The 16,575-nt window shown below is 42.1% G+C and overlaps 1 protein-coding gene across 1 annotated transcript; it reads left to right on the top strand.

Moving 5' to 3' along the window:
* Positions 1–13,160: 13,160 nt before the first annotated feature.
* Positions 13,161–16,187, top strand: LOC114184622. The gene is made up of 4 exons (XM_028071940.1): positions 13,161–13,463; positions 13,667–13,878; positions 14,050–14,181; positions 15,800–16,187. Exons 1-4 carry the CDS (start codon positions 13,161–13,163, stop codon positions 16,185–16,187), a joined length of 1,035 nt encoding a protein of 344 aa, XP_027927741.1.
* The last annotated feature ends 388 nt before the right edge of the window (positions 16,188–16,575 follow it).

The following is a 16,575-nucleotide window of genomic DNA, read 5'->3' as shown; positions in this document are numbered from 1 at the left end:
GAGCAAAAGAGAGATTTCAAAGCTCCAAAGAAATGTAAAACGGTGTTGTGATATATAAATCCGAAAACTCCATCAATGGATGTTGTTCCAAATCAATAAAATCCACAAAATGAGCTTCCCCAGATAGAAAACGAAATCAAAACGCAAAACCCTCAATGGGTGCTGTCAAATGTGCATAAAAACGATAAAAACTAGCCAAAACCGTGAAAAATTGCAAGAAGCACTTCCATGGAAGCTTGGAGCCCGAAAATGGTGGATGGATAGGTGTAGAAGATGAAGTGTGCGGCTCCTTACATGCATCCAGACTTAATTTCGTGGTCCCATCACCCATGCCACTCATATTTACAAAAATGCCATTATGAGCTGCAGAATTACCAAAATGTCACTACTAGGCCTCAAATGTTGGCCCATGCACTCAGATGACATGGAAAGGACGTGGAAATGATATGGAAACGATGTGGCAACTCTCTTCAACTGAATATTAATGTCCAAGCTCCAAAATTTGCTTCACCCAAATATCTAAAAATAATTAAAAACAAAAATTAGGCCAAATAATGTGAAATTAGTCCAAATTCGGAACAATGGCCCAATAAAGCCTAACAAATGAAAAACACTCTAAAGATGAACAATTAAGCACTCAACAACTGTCAAATGGGTACACAAAGGCTAGTGGAATGGAATAAAATAATGACTCATCACTCATGCCTTCCTTGATTTACCTTGGACTGAGTGAAAAAAATTTGAAGAAATTTTTTGACTAAATCATCCCATTTAGTCAAGATATTTTCAAAGAAAGAGTGCAACCATACCTTTGCATTTCCTGCAAAAGAAAAAGGAAACAAATTCAAGCGAGTAACATTGTTAGGTACCTTGTTTATTTTCATCGTGTTACAAATTTCCAGGAATGTGGCCAAGTGATTATAGGAATTTTCAAGAGCCAATCCATCGATAAGAGCTTCTAAGTAAATGGGCATCGTCTGAAGCCATTCCTCAGCAACCATGCCTTGGTGGATACTATTGTAGAGGATACTTCCCTACTTGACCCCACTTATGTTTCACCATGATTCAAGGAGTTTTCTTTCTCCTTCCTTACTTTTATTGCACTTGTCCAGGTCCATTTGTTGAGCTTTGATCTTTTGATATTATGCTTGAGTTAGATTGAGACAATGTGTACTTCAAGTGTAGAGGGAGTCAGTTGTTTTTTTCATTTTTTTGGTAATTTGTGTTAAGTTTCTATTTTCTGTTTGGGACACTCACTTCACCTTTGGAGGATGAATTGTTAGTTATTCTGTGGACTGATATCCTAGCTTTCTCTTTCCATGTCAAGTTGCTTTTGAATTGTTTTACCCTGTGTGATATATGCCTCTTGAATGCTTGCACAGTGGCCTTGGCTTGACTCTTTCTTATGCTTTTCTGATTAATATGCATGTTTGGATATGATTTAGGAAATTTTGTTCCGATGAGACTATAGCCAGATGAGCCTACCTTGGGTTGTTTCCGTTGATATCCCTTTTTCAGGCTGCATACCCTTTCATTGTTCTACAACTCAATACAAGCCCTTAGCCTGAAAAACCATGATTCATCCTGCATTAGTAAATTTTGGAGCTTTGGAATTGTTTTGAGAATATGTGCCATCTTTTAAGTGTGGTTATGCACAATAAGTATGGTTGTGCACACACCTGTTTTGTTCATGGATTGCTGAATTGTACATTTTATATCGAACTTGAGAACCATTGTTTCTTTACTAAAAAAATGAAAAGAAATGAAAAAAGAAAAAGAAAATTGATTGAAAAGAAAAAAAAAAGAAAAGAAAGAAAAGAGGTTTGGAATTGCTTTCATGCTTGATCTTGATGTATTTCCCCATTGCTCCTTTATTTCCTTTGGTTCTGTTCCTGTAGAGAACAAACAATATATGTTAGACACAAGTATTACCTTACTCTGGTCCGCCATCTCCTCAGTAGGCTTCTTCTCGGTTGATACATGTTGCTCATGGGTATCTCGGTGTGATCGGTTTGGACCCGAGAGGGGTTACCTGCAGAAGGGACTCTGAAGCTCAAGTCAGCAAAATCTCTAAGAAAGTCAAATCTTATGATTAAGCAAGTAATGAATGCGTACCTTTAATTCGTGGGGTCCATGCATAATTATAGATTATTAATTATGTTTGGCCACGTTATGGGTTGGGCCCTTGTTTGGGCTGTAGGTGGGCCTGGGCCTTAGCCCAGGCCCTTAGTTTGATTATTGTGGGCTTGTTGAATCTTAAAAGTGCTTTAATTTTTTTGAGTTTTCCAGAATGGTCGGTCTAGACCGGCTACCCTTTTAGCGGCTTAGGCCGCTATTATTCTTTTGTCAACTTAGGCCGGTTACTTTATTTGCTTCGCGTATATATGGTGATTGTTTATTATTATTATTATGTGGTTGGACCGGCTAGGTGTGGTACACCTGTCCCCCAGCCTTTGCCGATATATATATGGCGGTGAAGGATGATACGTGCTGACGTGTTAGCGAGGCCGGCTAGGTGTGCTACACCAGTCCCCCAGCCTTTAAGTTTGATGAATAGTATTAAGGCTAAAAGTGTAAGGGGTTTGTGGCAGGTGAAGGGGTTTATGGCAGGTGAAAGGGTGTTAGAAGAGTAATCTAAAGAGGTTTTGTGCCGTCATTTTTTATGCTTCATGACTTTTGGTGTGCCTTGTGATGATTGGAATGGGTTGTGACTTTTGGCGGGAAGGAGTTGTGACGTTTGGAATTCATGTCGATAAATGAAGATGTTGCTGGTAGTGCGTCCATATTACTTCATTTGCAAAAAATCTGAGATCAGTTACTTCGTGTGCGTTTAGAGTTGTTTGATATCTTCCTTATCTCCTCCGTCATCCTAAAAAGAATCAGGTATGTCTAGTAGTAGTGATAGGGTTTTCTTGTCGAGTTCGAGTAGTGAGAGATCTGGGGGTAGCGGAAGTAGTCGAGTTGATAGTAGTGATAAGGAGGAATTGAGAAACGTAGGGAGGATCCCCATGGAAAAGGTTGTTAAAGTTAGGGAAGATCCACTTGAGGAGTTGGCAGAAAGCAGTTGGCCAATGAAGACTGGGTACGATTGGGTAGCGGCAGACATGCGAACACAGCAGTCGTTATTTTGGTGGTCGAGGTTACTGAAGTCTTGGTTGAATTGTACGCCAATCTTTGAGAAAGGTGCTCGAAGGGACATAGTGGTGCCAGAGAGGGTAACTGCTGTGGAATGTGTCTGCCATGGCCGAGAAGGAGCTATTGAGGAGTTCTTTTATATGTACATGTGTCACTTCTCACAACTACACATCCGGCTGCCATTTGATGAATTCACCATGGGAGTGTTACAACTGTTGAATGTTGCTCCTACCAACTGCATCCGAACAGCTGGGCATACTTGCAGGCATTCCGGTTGCTATGTATGGCGTTGTATTTGCAAACGTCTCTGCGGGCGTTCCTTTACTTTTTTGTTACGAGGTCGAGAAGTCTGACGACGTGGTTGTCGTGCATAAGCCGACCTGGTTTTAACAAACTATATGCTTTTACCCAATCCTTTAAACACTTTAAAGATGGGTTCTTCAAGGTGGTGATAAAGTAAGTTGGTCGTTCACATTTTTATATTACTGATGGCAATACTAAGTTCCCGTTTTTCTGGACTGGTAACCCTTGGAGGTATAAGGTGATTTCGAGGGAGGATTTGTCGGTGGCTGAGAAGGAGGTGGTGGATACCTCGATGCGCTTTAGCGATAAGATGCCCACTAAGGGCTTAGTTAGAGTTTATAATTCAGTTCACCCGATTATAGATATTGAAGATATCTTTCTGTAGTTTTGAGTGTTATTTTATATTTGAGTAATCTGATGGTTGTGTGTTGTGGGTTGCAGAACATATGGCATAGATGGGAAAGAAAAACTTGACAATTTTCCAAGCCTTGCGAAAGGAGAAGGCAGCGAAGGCTAGAGCTACTGGGAGCATTGAGGTTCCCAACCTGCAAGAATCGTTAGTAGACGTGCATGTGCATGGTGGAACGAAGAGGAAGGCGAAGTTGCCGGCTAGACCTTACAAAGGAAAGGACGTGAAGAAGGTGTGGGCCGCCTTGATGGGGTTGGGATCGTCAAATGGAGGGAAAGGACCGGAGGCTGGATTGATTGAGCTTCCAGAGACAATTGTGCGAAAGGATATCGAGATCAATATGCCGGAATCACTGATCAATTCGATTGATAACTTTGGTGAAGGCTATGGTCTAATTTAGCAGCAAAACGCTGATATTGAGCCGGCATGTTGGATCTTTATATCAAAGAGAGCTGAAGGAGGGGAGTCGAACGAAGGTTGAAGAATTACAGGAAAAGGTGGACAAGCATGCAGAGGAAAAAGAAGCCTGTAAGAAGGAGAAGGAAGAGTGGGAAGAAGAAAGGAAGAGGTTGGCTACTTGGAGAGTGCACTGCCTAGATTCAGAGGAAAAGTTGAAGGGTCGGATTACAGACCTTGAGGCTGACTATGACGAGATGAAGGAGAAACATGACAGGTTGGAGGTGGAAATGGAGGATTTAAAGAGTTGTATTATCCAGGAGCGTATAAATGGCTTTCAGAAGGGTTTGCGGCAAGCGACCTTCTTCTATGAGAATGTTGATGGTAATGACGCGAGGTTTGATGTAAATAAGGATGTGGTTGATGGTGTATTTGTGGATGAGGCGGAATCTAGTCCCGAGGGGGATGCGGGGAAGGGGGCGGAAGATGCGGATGTGAACGTTGACGGGGCGACTGCGAAGGATACTGACTAGGAGGCGACTTAGAACCGTTATTTTAATACTTCCAATTTGATGTTGATTCTAAGTTTGTAATAAACCGTACACTAATTACTTTTGTGCTAATGTGACGAATGCTTTGTGTATGCTATGTTGTTTGTTTGATTGTCGATAACTTGTGTTATAGCGGTGCATTTGTGGTATGGTAGAATTGTGAGTGGGAGTTTGATGTATGTAGTGTTTGCTTTAGAGTGTTTAATTGGGGGTATTCAACTCAGGCCGTTTACTTGTGGTAAGGGTGGGGAACTTAAAATGAATTAACATCAAGTTAAGGGTGTTCGACCCAGGCCGCGTACTTGTGATAAGGGTGGGGAACTTAAAACGAATTAACATCAAGTTAAGGGTGTTCGACCCAGGGCCCTTACTTGTGATAAGGGTGGGGAACTTAAAACGAATTAACATCAAGTTAAGGGTGTTCGACCTAGGCCGCTTACTTGTGATAAGGGTGGGGAACTTAGAAGCGTGTTAGAAGCAAGGTGAGGAGTAGTCATAAGGTTAAGAACCCTTTGTTTATTCATGAAATTTGGGGTGCCTCGTTAAAACCTCCCTGGCCAAAACCCTCCTTAGGGAAAAAAGACCAGGTGGAGGAAAAGAGTACACTCAGGGTTACAAGTATTTGACACAATACATGTCTTTAACTAAAGTAAAACTTGAGATGGGACGCATTCCATGTATTGGGTATTTCTTCCCCTGATAACTGCTCAAGCCTATACGCTCCTCCTCTAGCATCTTCGTGTATTCGGTATGGGCCGTCCCAATTGGCGAAGAACTTGCCCTCCTTCTTTCTTGCATTGTTGGCCATTCTCCAAACTAAATCTCCCTTTTCGAACGATCTTGGGCATAGGTTCGCATTATACTTTATGGTCGCTTGCCGTTTCACAACTAAGTTACATATTTGGGCTTTTTCTCTTAACTCGGGCAAGAGGTTGAGGTGGGTGCTCATGTTTTGATGATTTTGGACGGGGTCGTATAGTTCTCGGTGCAGAGATGGTTCACCAATTTCAACGGGTATCATGGCGTTTGCGTCGTACACTAGGCTGAATGGAGATTCGTTTGTTGCTGATTGAGGGGTACACCTGTAGGCCCATAGCACTTCCACTAATTCTTCTGGCCATCGGCCCTTGGCGTTGTCCAACCGTTTACGCAGTTCTACTAGTATAACCTTGTTTGCTGCCTCGGCCTGTCCATTGGTCTGTGAGTGTTCAATGGAGCTGGTTACATGTTTAATGCCTAAGCCGATATAGAATTTAGCAAGTTCTTTGTCTATAAATTGTTGGCCATTGTCGGTGATGATTGTATGTGGGACACCATACCGGCATATAATATCCTTCCAAACGAATTGTTGGACCTGTTGGGTTGTAATGGTGACTAACGGTTTGGCCTCTATCCATTTGGTGAAGTAGTCGACGACTACTATCACGAACTTTACTTGGCCATTGCCGGGGGAGAAAGGGCCGAGGATGTCCATTCCCCACTTTACGAAGGGCCACGGGGATAGTATAGAATCAAGCTGCTCCTGTTTCTAGTGGATAAGGTTGTCATGTTTCTGGCATGGTTTGCATTTTTTGATAAAGTTTTGGCAGTCTACCTTCATGGCTAGAAGTAACTGGCGTGAAGGATTCTGGTAGTCACGGTGCGTGCGCCAGAATGATAGCGGCATATGCCTCCGTGTAACTCTTTAATGATGTACTGAGCTTGTTCTGCAGTGACGCATTTGAGAAGTGGTTGGCCGTATCTGCGTTTGTACACGTCATGGCCTATCATCGTGTACCTGGCAGCCTAAGGTGGGGGGTTACCGGTTTGGAGGTATTGAATGTAGGGAGTTGTCCAATTGTCGACTTGGTGTTGTGTTAGGGTATGGCAAGTATTTGTGATGGAGGGGGCGGATACCGTTTGTTGCAATAGTGATCGGTGGCGGCTTTTTCACTTGGTGTTGGCTAGTTTGGACAATATGTCAGCTCTGACATTTTCGGATCTGGGGATGTGTTGGATACAGACTTGTTGGAAGGTGGACTAGACGACTTTCTGGACTCGGTGATAGTATTGTAGAAGGATAGGGTCTTTGATATGGAACTCGTCATTTAAATGGCCTACGGTAAGCTTGGAATCGGTTTTGCATGTTAGCGACTTGACACCAACCTCGCGGACTAGGGATAAGCCGTCGAGGATGGCTTCGTACTCGGCTTGGATGTTAGATGTCTTGAAGGCAAAATGGAGGGATTTTTCGATGAGGATATCGCGATGCCAGCACCTATCCCCTTTGGGTTTGACGAACAATCAACATAAAGTGTCCATTGGTCCTCTTCAACAGTTCGTTGGAGATCATTGACAAAGTCTAGAAGGCATTGAGCTTTGATGGGGCCGTGAGGTTCGTAGCGGATGTTGAATTCGGATAACTCAATGGCCCAGGATGACATCCGCCCCGCAAGGTCTGGTTTCTGCAATATCTTCTGGATCGGGTAATCGGTTTTGACGATAATGTTATGATTTTGGAATTATGGGCGTAGGCGGCGGGCTGCATGTACCAGGGATAGGGCTAACTTTTCAACCATCTGATATCTGGTTTCCGGGTCTTGCAAGGTTCTGCTGACGAAGTAAACAGGATGTTGGGTGCCGCCGACATCTTCAACCAGCGCGGCGCTTACGGTGTAATCTGTGGCGGTGATATAAACCAATAAGGGTTGATGAGTATCCGATTTATGGAGGATGGTTGGTGAGGTGAGGGTGGTTTTTAGCTTTTGGAATATTTGTTCACAATCATCATTCCACGTGAACTTGGCGGATTTTTTGAACAGTTGTATGATGGGTTGGGTTTGTTTGGCTAGTTTGGGAAGGAAGCGGGAAATGGTCGTGAGGCAGCCTATGAGGTGTTGTACTTCTTTGAAACTGGTAGGGCTTCGCATTTCAATGATCGCGTTGCACTTTTCAGGGTTAGCCTCTATGCCGCGCTGGGTCAGCATGAATCCAAGGAATTTGTCGCGGTCGACACCGAAAACGCATTTGTCGGGGTTGAGGCGGAGGTTGTATTGCCTTAACGCGTAGAAGACTGCTGATAAGTCCTGAGCGTGCTGGTGATGGCTTGGGGATTTGACAACCATGTTGTCAACGTATACTTCGACACATTTGCCCATTAAATGGCTGAAGACTTTGTCCATCAGTCGTTGGTAGGTTGCTCCTGCGTTTTTGAGACCAAACGGCATGACCTTGTAAAAGTAGTTGGTGTCATCTGTGATGAAGGCGGTTTTGTTCATGTCGGATGTGGCCATGGGAATTTGGTTATAACCGGAGTATGCATCAAGAAAAATGAGGACCTTGTTACCAATCAGCAGAACCTATGTGTCAGCCTTGAATTACTAACAAAACTCTGAGAAAAAGCACAGATCAGGAACTTGGCAGTTAAACAAAGAGCGGCAAGAAAGTATAATTCGAAGCTTCATCCACGAACGTTCATGAAGGGGGATTTAGCATGGAGAATGGCTAGCACCGTAAGGAAGAAAGACGACAAATTCTCAGCCAACTGGGAAGGTCCATACAGAATATGCGAGGATGCAGGCGGAGATGCCTATAGGTTGGAGCAACTATCAAGGGATGAGATACTGAAAACGTGGAATGCATCTCACCTTAAGTTATACTTTAGTTAAGATTAATAATGTAAGCAGAGCAACAACTTGTAACCCTGGGTGTACTCTTTTTCCTCACCCGGCATTTTCTCTCTAAGAAGGATTTTGACCGGAGAGTTTTTATGAGGCACCCCAAGATGATGAATAAAATGAGGGTTCTTTACAAATTTATTCTTGAATTCTTAAAGTTCTCCACCACTTACCAAAGTATGTAGCCTGGGTCTAACATTCGTTCTCTACAATAATATAAAATTAAGTTCTCCACCACTTACCAAAGTAAGCGGCCTGGGTCGAAGAATCTCTAAACAATAAAAACTTATTAAGTTCCCTATCACTTACTAAAGTAAGCAGCCCCGGTCAAACAAAATAAAATCCATGACTTTCCCAACCACTCACCAAAATAAGCGGACTAGGACGAATGCAAATCACACACAATCATAATTCGCAAACATAAAAATCATCATTCAAATCTTAAGTGACATATATTCAAAGCAAAAGAGAACAAACAACATCACACAACATATATGCAATACATCAAACAACTAATACATTTATAAAACAACGTGAATGATGAAATTATGTTCGTAAGCATAATCAATGTGCGGATCATTACAAACTTTGGCTAACAAGTCACAATATAATCAAATAAAAGTTCCAACATCAGGGTCGCCTACCTTAAACAATAACCACGGGAGCTTTACCATCAATAATAACCACCTCTTCAACTTGATCTGCACTCGAATCTACCTCATCAACCAAGCGGCCATTGACAACATCTTTGTTAACATCATACTTTGAATTTGTCGTGTCCACTTCCTTGCAAAAGAAGGTCGCCTACCTCAAACCCTTGTGGAAACCATTTATATGCTCCTAGATGATATGATTCTTCAAGTCCTCAAGTTCCCTCTCAAGACCAACATTTTTCTCCTTTAGTTCTTCTTGGTCTTCCTCTAGCTCTTGGATTTTCATACTCATCTTTTTCTCGGAATCCAAGCACCGAACCTTCTAAGTACCTAGGCGTTTCCTCGCAAACACCCATTCTTCATGTTCATTCTCCCAAGTTGCCTTCTCTTTTTCATGCTTGGCCGACTGGATTTTTAATTGTTTTTCAAGCTCCTCCACTTTGGCCTTCCATCCTCCCTTCAACTCCTTCTATAACAAACTTCCCACTCTGTGGCCAAGAATTAGTGCCTAATTAAACTCAAGCATGGTTTTAATCATAGCATTGGGCTCCATGTTATCTATGGACAAAACCATTGATTCTAGGAGATGAATCTCAATATCACAGCGCATATTTGTTTCAGGAAACTCTATTCAGCATACCTCAGGCTTTTTCATCCAAGAAGAAGATTTCGGCCCCAACAGCACACTCCTAACCTTCTTCAGCTCCTTTCTAGCACCATGTTTAACAAGAGCGGAGGCCTTCCTCTTGGATCCACCATGAACATGAACATCAACTAATGGCTCCTACAAATTGGGAACTTCAGTATTCCCTGCATTTTTTGCCTTCTCGGCTTGTTCCTTACACAAAGTCCTGAACAAGTTTAGGTTCTTCCCTAGCTGAACCATATGACCTAAAACATAAACGTAAATTATTATCTCCGTCACATAAAACATAGCGGTAAAAATAAAACAATGATACCTTCTAAATCAACAAGAGGGTGCACAGATAAATAAGCTCTAATTAAGCCCTTAGTGGACAGCTTATTGCTAAATCTTCCTAGGATCTCCACAACTCCTCTATCTCTAGCTGATAGCTCCTCCTTCTTCATATCCTTATACCACCAAGGATTGTCAGTCCAACTAAAAGGAAACTTTGTAATCCTATCCTCGTTATAAAAATGTGAACAACTTGCCTCCTTCACAACAACTTTAAAAAATCCATCCTTAAAATGTTTGAATGATTGTGAAAAAGCGTCTAACATGCTTATACCCGGATGGTTTATGAGCGACAACCAAGTGATTGGACTCTTTGGACGAGTATCATAAGAATACAAGAAACACTGAGGAGAATGACGAAGATATAGAGATTGGCATAACACATGAAAAGCTTGATGATAGCCCCAACTGTTAGGATGCAATTGGGTTGGTGCAACGTTTAGTAGCCAGAGCACCCCCATCGTAAAATTGTCAAACAGAATCTGCATATGAAGTTGAGAAAAATGACACATGTACATATAGAAGAACCCCTCCTCGGCCTCCCCTCGATCATGGCAAACACACTCGACGACGCTCACCCGCACCAATGATAATATATTTAGCGGTGTACCCTTCTCAAGAATAGGTACGCATTTCAACCAGGCCTTTAATATTCTAGACCACCTGAAGAGTGAATATTGGGTTCTCACATTAGTAGCCACTCACTCGTATCTGACTTTCGCTGGCAAACTGCTCTCAGCCACTTCCTCAGGCAGATCCACCCTAGTCTCAGGAATTACCTCCATCGGAAACCCCCCCTCACCGGCCACATGGTCACTACCCTCATTCCCTAATTCTTCACTCCTACGACCCGACCTCGACGTACACGTACTATCATTATCACTACAAGACATACCTTATATAAATAAGTCCCTTGAAATTTAATTAATTAAATAATTAATTAATAAATGCAAGTAGTGGGAGCCTTTATGGCATTTAATTCTGACATGTATGACGTGGAAAAGTACTAGCTCCAATGGTTCAGAGTATTTGATTGTGTGAGAGGACTTGTTTAAGTCTCATGTATGTCAACTGTGTGTTATTTAAGTCCTATGTATGCCAACATGTATGACGTGGAAAAGTACTAGCTCACATTGAGTGATAATATAATCATAGAATTATATGAATTATCATGAAACATGAATTGGTTAAATGGTTGTGTATTGACTTGGCAATTATCATGGTATGGGTTTGAATCTTGGTGAACCCAAACTAAACTCTCTTTTTGCTACTAAAATTAGTTTTGGCATGAATGTGAAAGGGTAGAGGAAACCCTAGCTGAATGGACAGCCAAGAGGTGCTGGAAAAACAACCACTAATGAAACTTTAATGGCAATTAAGTTAGCTTAATGCCATTTTCGTTTTTCTTTCATCATTGCCAATTAAGACACACATTAGTCCAATTAAGGAATAGAAACAGAGTTTTAAGGGCTGTCATTGTTGAGCATTGTGAGAGCTGCGATTTTATAGAAAACAGTGAGTATTGAGTGAAGTGGAAGAACTGAATTGAGAGGGAGCTAAAGGGAGGCCATTGGAGATCACCAAGAACTCTAGCATTTTGTCTTTTGGAGCAAGGATATCCAGGCTAGGGGGTTTCTATTCCATAGTTTTATTCTTAAGGATTAATTTCATGAAATGTATGTTAAAATGAATGCATGTGTTATGTCTTTTCTACGATTTTCATGTTTCTAAAAATTTCCAAAAACCACCTAGCGGGCTAGTCATAACCGCCAGGCGACTTATGTTGACTTTAGTGTTTTCTAGGTTCCTACCAGGAACCGCCTGGCGCTGACCTATGTGCCGCCAGGCGACACAAGGCCATAACCAAGTTTCTGGGTATTTCTTGATGAAGTGCCTAGCGGTGATGAACACCCGCCAGGCGACGCGAACCTGTTCACTCGAATTAGACACTTTGCGTGTTCTGGAATGATGTTGATGGGAGGGAAAGGAAGTCCCAATTATTTGTGAAGGGTTAGGCCTTAACCATCATTGAATTCCACGTGATTGGGGGTTAATTGGGATGAGAATCGTGTGAGCATGAAGTTAGGGTTGATGATTTGGGGTTATCAAAAATTACACGAAGTTGAGTGGTAAATGTTATGAAAATTGCATGTATTATGAAATTTAGGAAACAACCATGAGTGAAGCTTATTGTTGCCAGTGTGAGTGTGCATGTTGTGGCTCCGGTTGGCGATTGTTGCCGGTGTGAGTGTGCACGTTGTGGCGTGTACGGATGGGTCTAATTAGATTGCCCTCCTCAGTATTAAGCTGACGAGTTTGGTAGTCTTGGGGCGTTACGAATGTTATTCGTTTTGGGAACTCCACCTGGCGTTATGGTGTGCGATCCGTAGCAAGGTTTCCCGCACATGCTCTACTAGTTGTGGCTGGTAGGTGTAACAGCAAGATACCTTGAGGTACTCATCAAAAGACGTAGAACATGGTTAACCTGGTGGTGGCCATGTGCTTTGAAATCAAAGGATGGTTTTCCTTTGGTGTGTTTGTGATATATGTATTGCTTGTATATATGCTTATTTCATTGTTAGCTCACCCTATTTGCTTGTGTTTGGTGATGATCGTGTACGCGGTATACGTGAGCAAATGATGTTGTAGGTGGATCTGGTGGGGCATAGAGTCGGAGCAGGGCTAGACTGGGATAAAGAGTTTTTCTCAGAGTTTTAATGTTTTCTAATTTTGAATAATTTGTAATCTCTTATTACTAGCCATTGACTTTTGTAATGGAGCTATAATTATGATTTTAGAGTTTATTATATAATGGGTTAAAGTTTTAAATTTCTCGCATTTTTAGGAAATGAGTTTTCAATAAATGATGCTTGTTTATTATTTTATTTATTTTATTATTTAAATCCGTAATATCCAGATGGGATGTTACATTTGGTATTAGAGCAAAGGTTTTCAAAATGATTTTTGGGGTCTTTGGGGAGTGAGCTTATCGTGTTATGTTTGCGTGACTATTTGATGTGTTTTGTGTTAGTTTTGGCTTGTATAGTCATGACTTAAGTTGTATGATTTGAACAACTGAAAATGTGGCGTGCTCAGGCGATAGCTAACAAGAGGAGAAGAAATAATGTTGGAGTTGATGAGATCGCACATGTGATTCATCGGATGGTGGATGTGATGCAGCCTATTGCAGTGCAACCCAGAGCCGTGATAGCACCCACTCGCCCGATAACTATGGAGGACTTCATGAGACATAAGCCCTCTAAATTCAAGGGCAAATCCATTCCTAATGAGGCAGATGCTTGGCTCAGAGAGTGTGAGAAGATCTACAGAGTGATAGAGTGCACTAATGCACAGAAGCCGTCCTTCGTTACCTTCCTGCTGATGGTAGATGCAAAATATTGGTGGGTAGGCATGCTGTAGTTGATGCAGACCAGAGAGGAAGTTCTGACTTGGACTTCCTTCAGGACAAGGTTCCTAGAGAAATACTTCCCTGGCAACGCCAAACATGAGAGGGAAGTTGAATTCCTCATGTTCCAACAGGGGAACCTGAATTCCTCACGTTCCAATAGGGGAACTTGAATGTGCAGGTATACACAGATAGGTTTGAGTACTTGGGGAGATTCTACTCGCCCACTATCACGGAGGAATGGAGATGCCGAAAGTATGAAGGTGGGCCGAAACATGACTTGTGTCGATTCTTGGTACCACTCTGGATCAGGGAGTTTCCAGTCTTGATGGAGCAAGCCAAGGCATTTGAGCAGCTGGAGATGGGACCAGCAGAGTGGCACGACCATAGAAGGTCACTACAGACTCACGACAAGAGAAAAAGCCATATAACAGGCAACAGACTTCGGCCAGGAAACTACAGTGCTTTAATTGTGGTGGGGAGCATCTAAGGAGGGATTGTCCAAAACCCTCTGGTAGCTCATGTGGTGGTGCTAGCACTGGTAAGTGCTACGTGTTTGATCAGACAGGACACTTTGCTCGACAGTATCCCAATAGGAAACCAACTTGAGGTTCGCCAGCAAAGAAGCCAGTGGAAGAGCGGCCAGAGTACCAAGGCGTGTGTTCGCATTGACAACCACCGAGGCGACTCAGTCAGGTAACCTGGTGCAGACTATTTATTTATTATTTAATCATGAGGTTGTTGGGTTGTATGACTCAGGAGCTACTCATTCATTCGTATCCAATGAATATATGAGGAGGCTCGGGCTTGTGATTCGAGAGTTGGGATGCGAGTTGATAGTCGTGACGCCAGCATCTGCGTAGGTATCCACCAACTTATTTTCTGTGGGATGCCCTATGGAAGTAGCAGGCCACAGGTTCAAGGTGAACCTCATATGCTTGCCAATGGAGGGGTTAGATGTGATTCTAGGGATGGACTGGCTATCAAGCAACCACATCGTCATCGATTATAGACGGCGCAAAGTAGTGTTCCTAGATACAGAAGGACTGGAGATAATATTGTCTAATTAGGCGATGAAGGAGGTAGAAGTTGGAGCTACTTGCTTTATAATAGTAGCTCAGGCAAAGAAGAGTACATCTGACTAGATTAGAAGCATACCATTGGTGGAGGAGTATGCAAAATCTTTCTTGACGAGATTCTGGAATTGCTGCCAGGTAGGGAGTGGATTTCACTATTGATCTCATCCCTCGAGCTAGCTAGTCTCGATGGTACCTTATCGGTTGGTCCTCGTAGAGTTAGCCGAGCTGAAGAAGCAGATTGAGGATATGTTTGAGAAAAAGTTCATCTGACCTAGTGTATCACGCTGGGGAGCACCTGTACTCTTGGTGAAGAAGAAGGATGGCAGTTCAAGGCTGTGTATAGGGATGTCAACGGGGCGGGTAGGGTACGGGTAGCAGTTCCCCCGTACCCTACCCGCTGAATAAATATTCACCCCGTACCCGTACCCATATCCATCGGGTATCCGTTATGCGGGTACCCGTCTATTTTTTTCATATCCGCGAGTATCCACGGGTACCCACAGGTATTTACAAAAATATTTAAAAAAAATAATTATTTAACCATAATTATTGTTTGGATCAACAAGTTTCCTTTCTCCGATTGATTCTTAAAAAATAAACAAATAAAAAATCACTACCAATTTATATTGTAGTTTATTTTTGAATAAAATATTAAAGAAATTACTAACTTCATCAATATCCACCTCTTACAACATTGTATAAAGTTTCATGTTGTCCAATTTTAATATAGAAGAGCCTTAAAACATAAGGAGTTCAGTAAAAATTTATAACAATCACTTAATTAAAATATCTAAGTAAAAATGTTAATTTCATTACCTTCCATATTGGTCCATAACCAGTCTTAGAGACACATCAATGCCTCCACAGTATATGGAAGTAATTTACTCATTTGTGGGGTAAGAATCTGACCACCATTATTGAATGAAGACTCATAATGTTTTTACTAATATATATATATATATACTTTTTCTGAATTAAAGTTTTTACTAATATAATGAAGACTCATAATGTTTTGACTCATTTGTGGGGTAATAATTTTTCTGAATTAAAGTTTAGCGGGTACGGGTATCCACGGGTACGGATACTATGATATTCGTACCCGCCCCGTTAACATGCGGGTATCAAAAATACCCATACCCACGGGTAGCGGGTATCCATTTTTAATATCCATTTTCTATCTGTTGCGGGTTTTATCCGCGGATACCCGCGGGTACGGATTTTTTTGACATCCCTAGCTGTGTTGACTACCGTCAATTGAACAAGCTAAGCATCAAGAATAAGTGTCCACTGCCGAGAATTGACGATCTGTTGGATCAGTTGAGGAGAGCAGTTGTGTTCTCTAAGATCGACCTGAGGTTTGGATATCATCAGATCTTGGTCAAACCTGAGGATGTGCAAACCACAACTTTCAGGTCACAATATGGACACTATGAATATGTTGTGATGCCATTTGGGGTGACAAATGCTCCTGCAATCTTCATGGACTACATGAACAGGATCTTCCGACCATATTTGGATCAGTTTGTCGTAGTATTCATCGACGACATACTGATATATTCTAAGAGTCGAGAAGAGCATGCAGATCATCTTAGAGTGGTATTAGCAGTTCTCAGGGAGCATTAGTTGTATGGGAAACTATTGAAGTGTGAATTTTGGTTGGAAGAGGTATAGTACTTAGGCCATGTAATATCAGCCCAAGGGATAGTAGTAGACCCAGCAAAGATCGAGACAGTGGTGAAGTGGGAGAGGCCACAGACCGTGACTAAAGTGAGAAGTTTTCTAGGTCTGGCATGATATTATAGGAGGTTTGTTGAGGGTTTTTCCAAGATGGTGAGCCCATTAACACAACTCACCAGAAAGGATCAGCCTTTCTATTGGAAAGACAAGTGTGAAGCCTGCTTTGAAGATACGAAGAGGAGGTTGACAACCACATCGATATTAGTTATTCCAGACACGGCTAAAACATTTGAAGTGTATTGTAACGCTTCATACTAGGGTTTGGGACTATAAA

This window comes from Vigna unguiculata, chromosome 5, assembly GCF_004118075.2.
Source record: "Vigna unguiculata cultivar IT97K-499-35 chromosome 5, ASM411807v1, whole genome shotgun sequence".
Lineage (NCBI taxonomy): Eukaryota > Viridiplantae > Streptophyta > Magnoliopsida > Fabales > Fabaceae > Vigna > Vigna unguiculata.
Note: the sequence above shows the minus strand (reverse complement) of the source record. Positions and strands in the feature narration are given on the sequence as shown.

Coding starts and splice junctions, on each gene's coding strand:
- LOC114184622 (XM_028071940.1), top strand. CDS start 13,161: ATGTGGCGTGCTCAGGCGATAGCTAACAAGAGGAGAAGAAATAATGTT. Junction 13,879..14,049: donor GAGTGGCACGACCATAGAAG/GTCACTACAGAC, acceptor GTGTTTGATCAG/ACAGGACACTTTGCTCGACA. Junction 14,182..15,799: donor CACCGAGGCGACTCAGTCAG/GTAACCTGGTGC, acceptor TGACATCCCTAG/CTGTGTTGACTACCGTCAAT.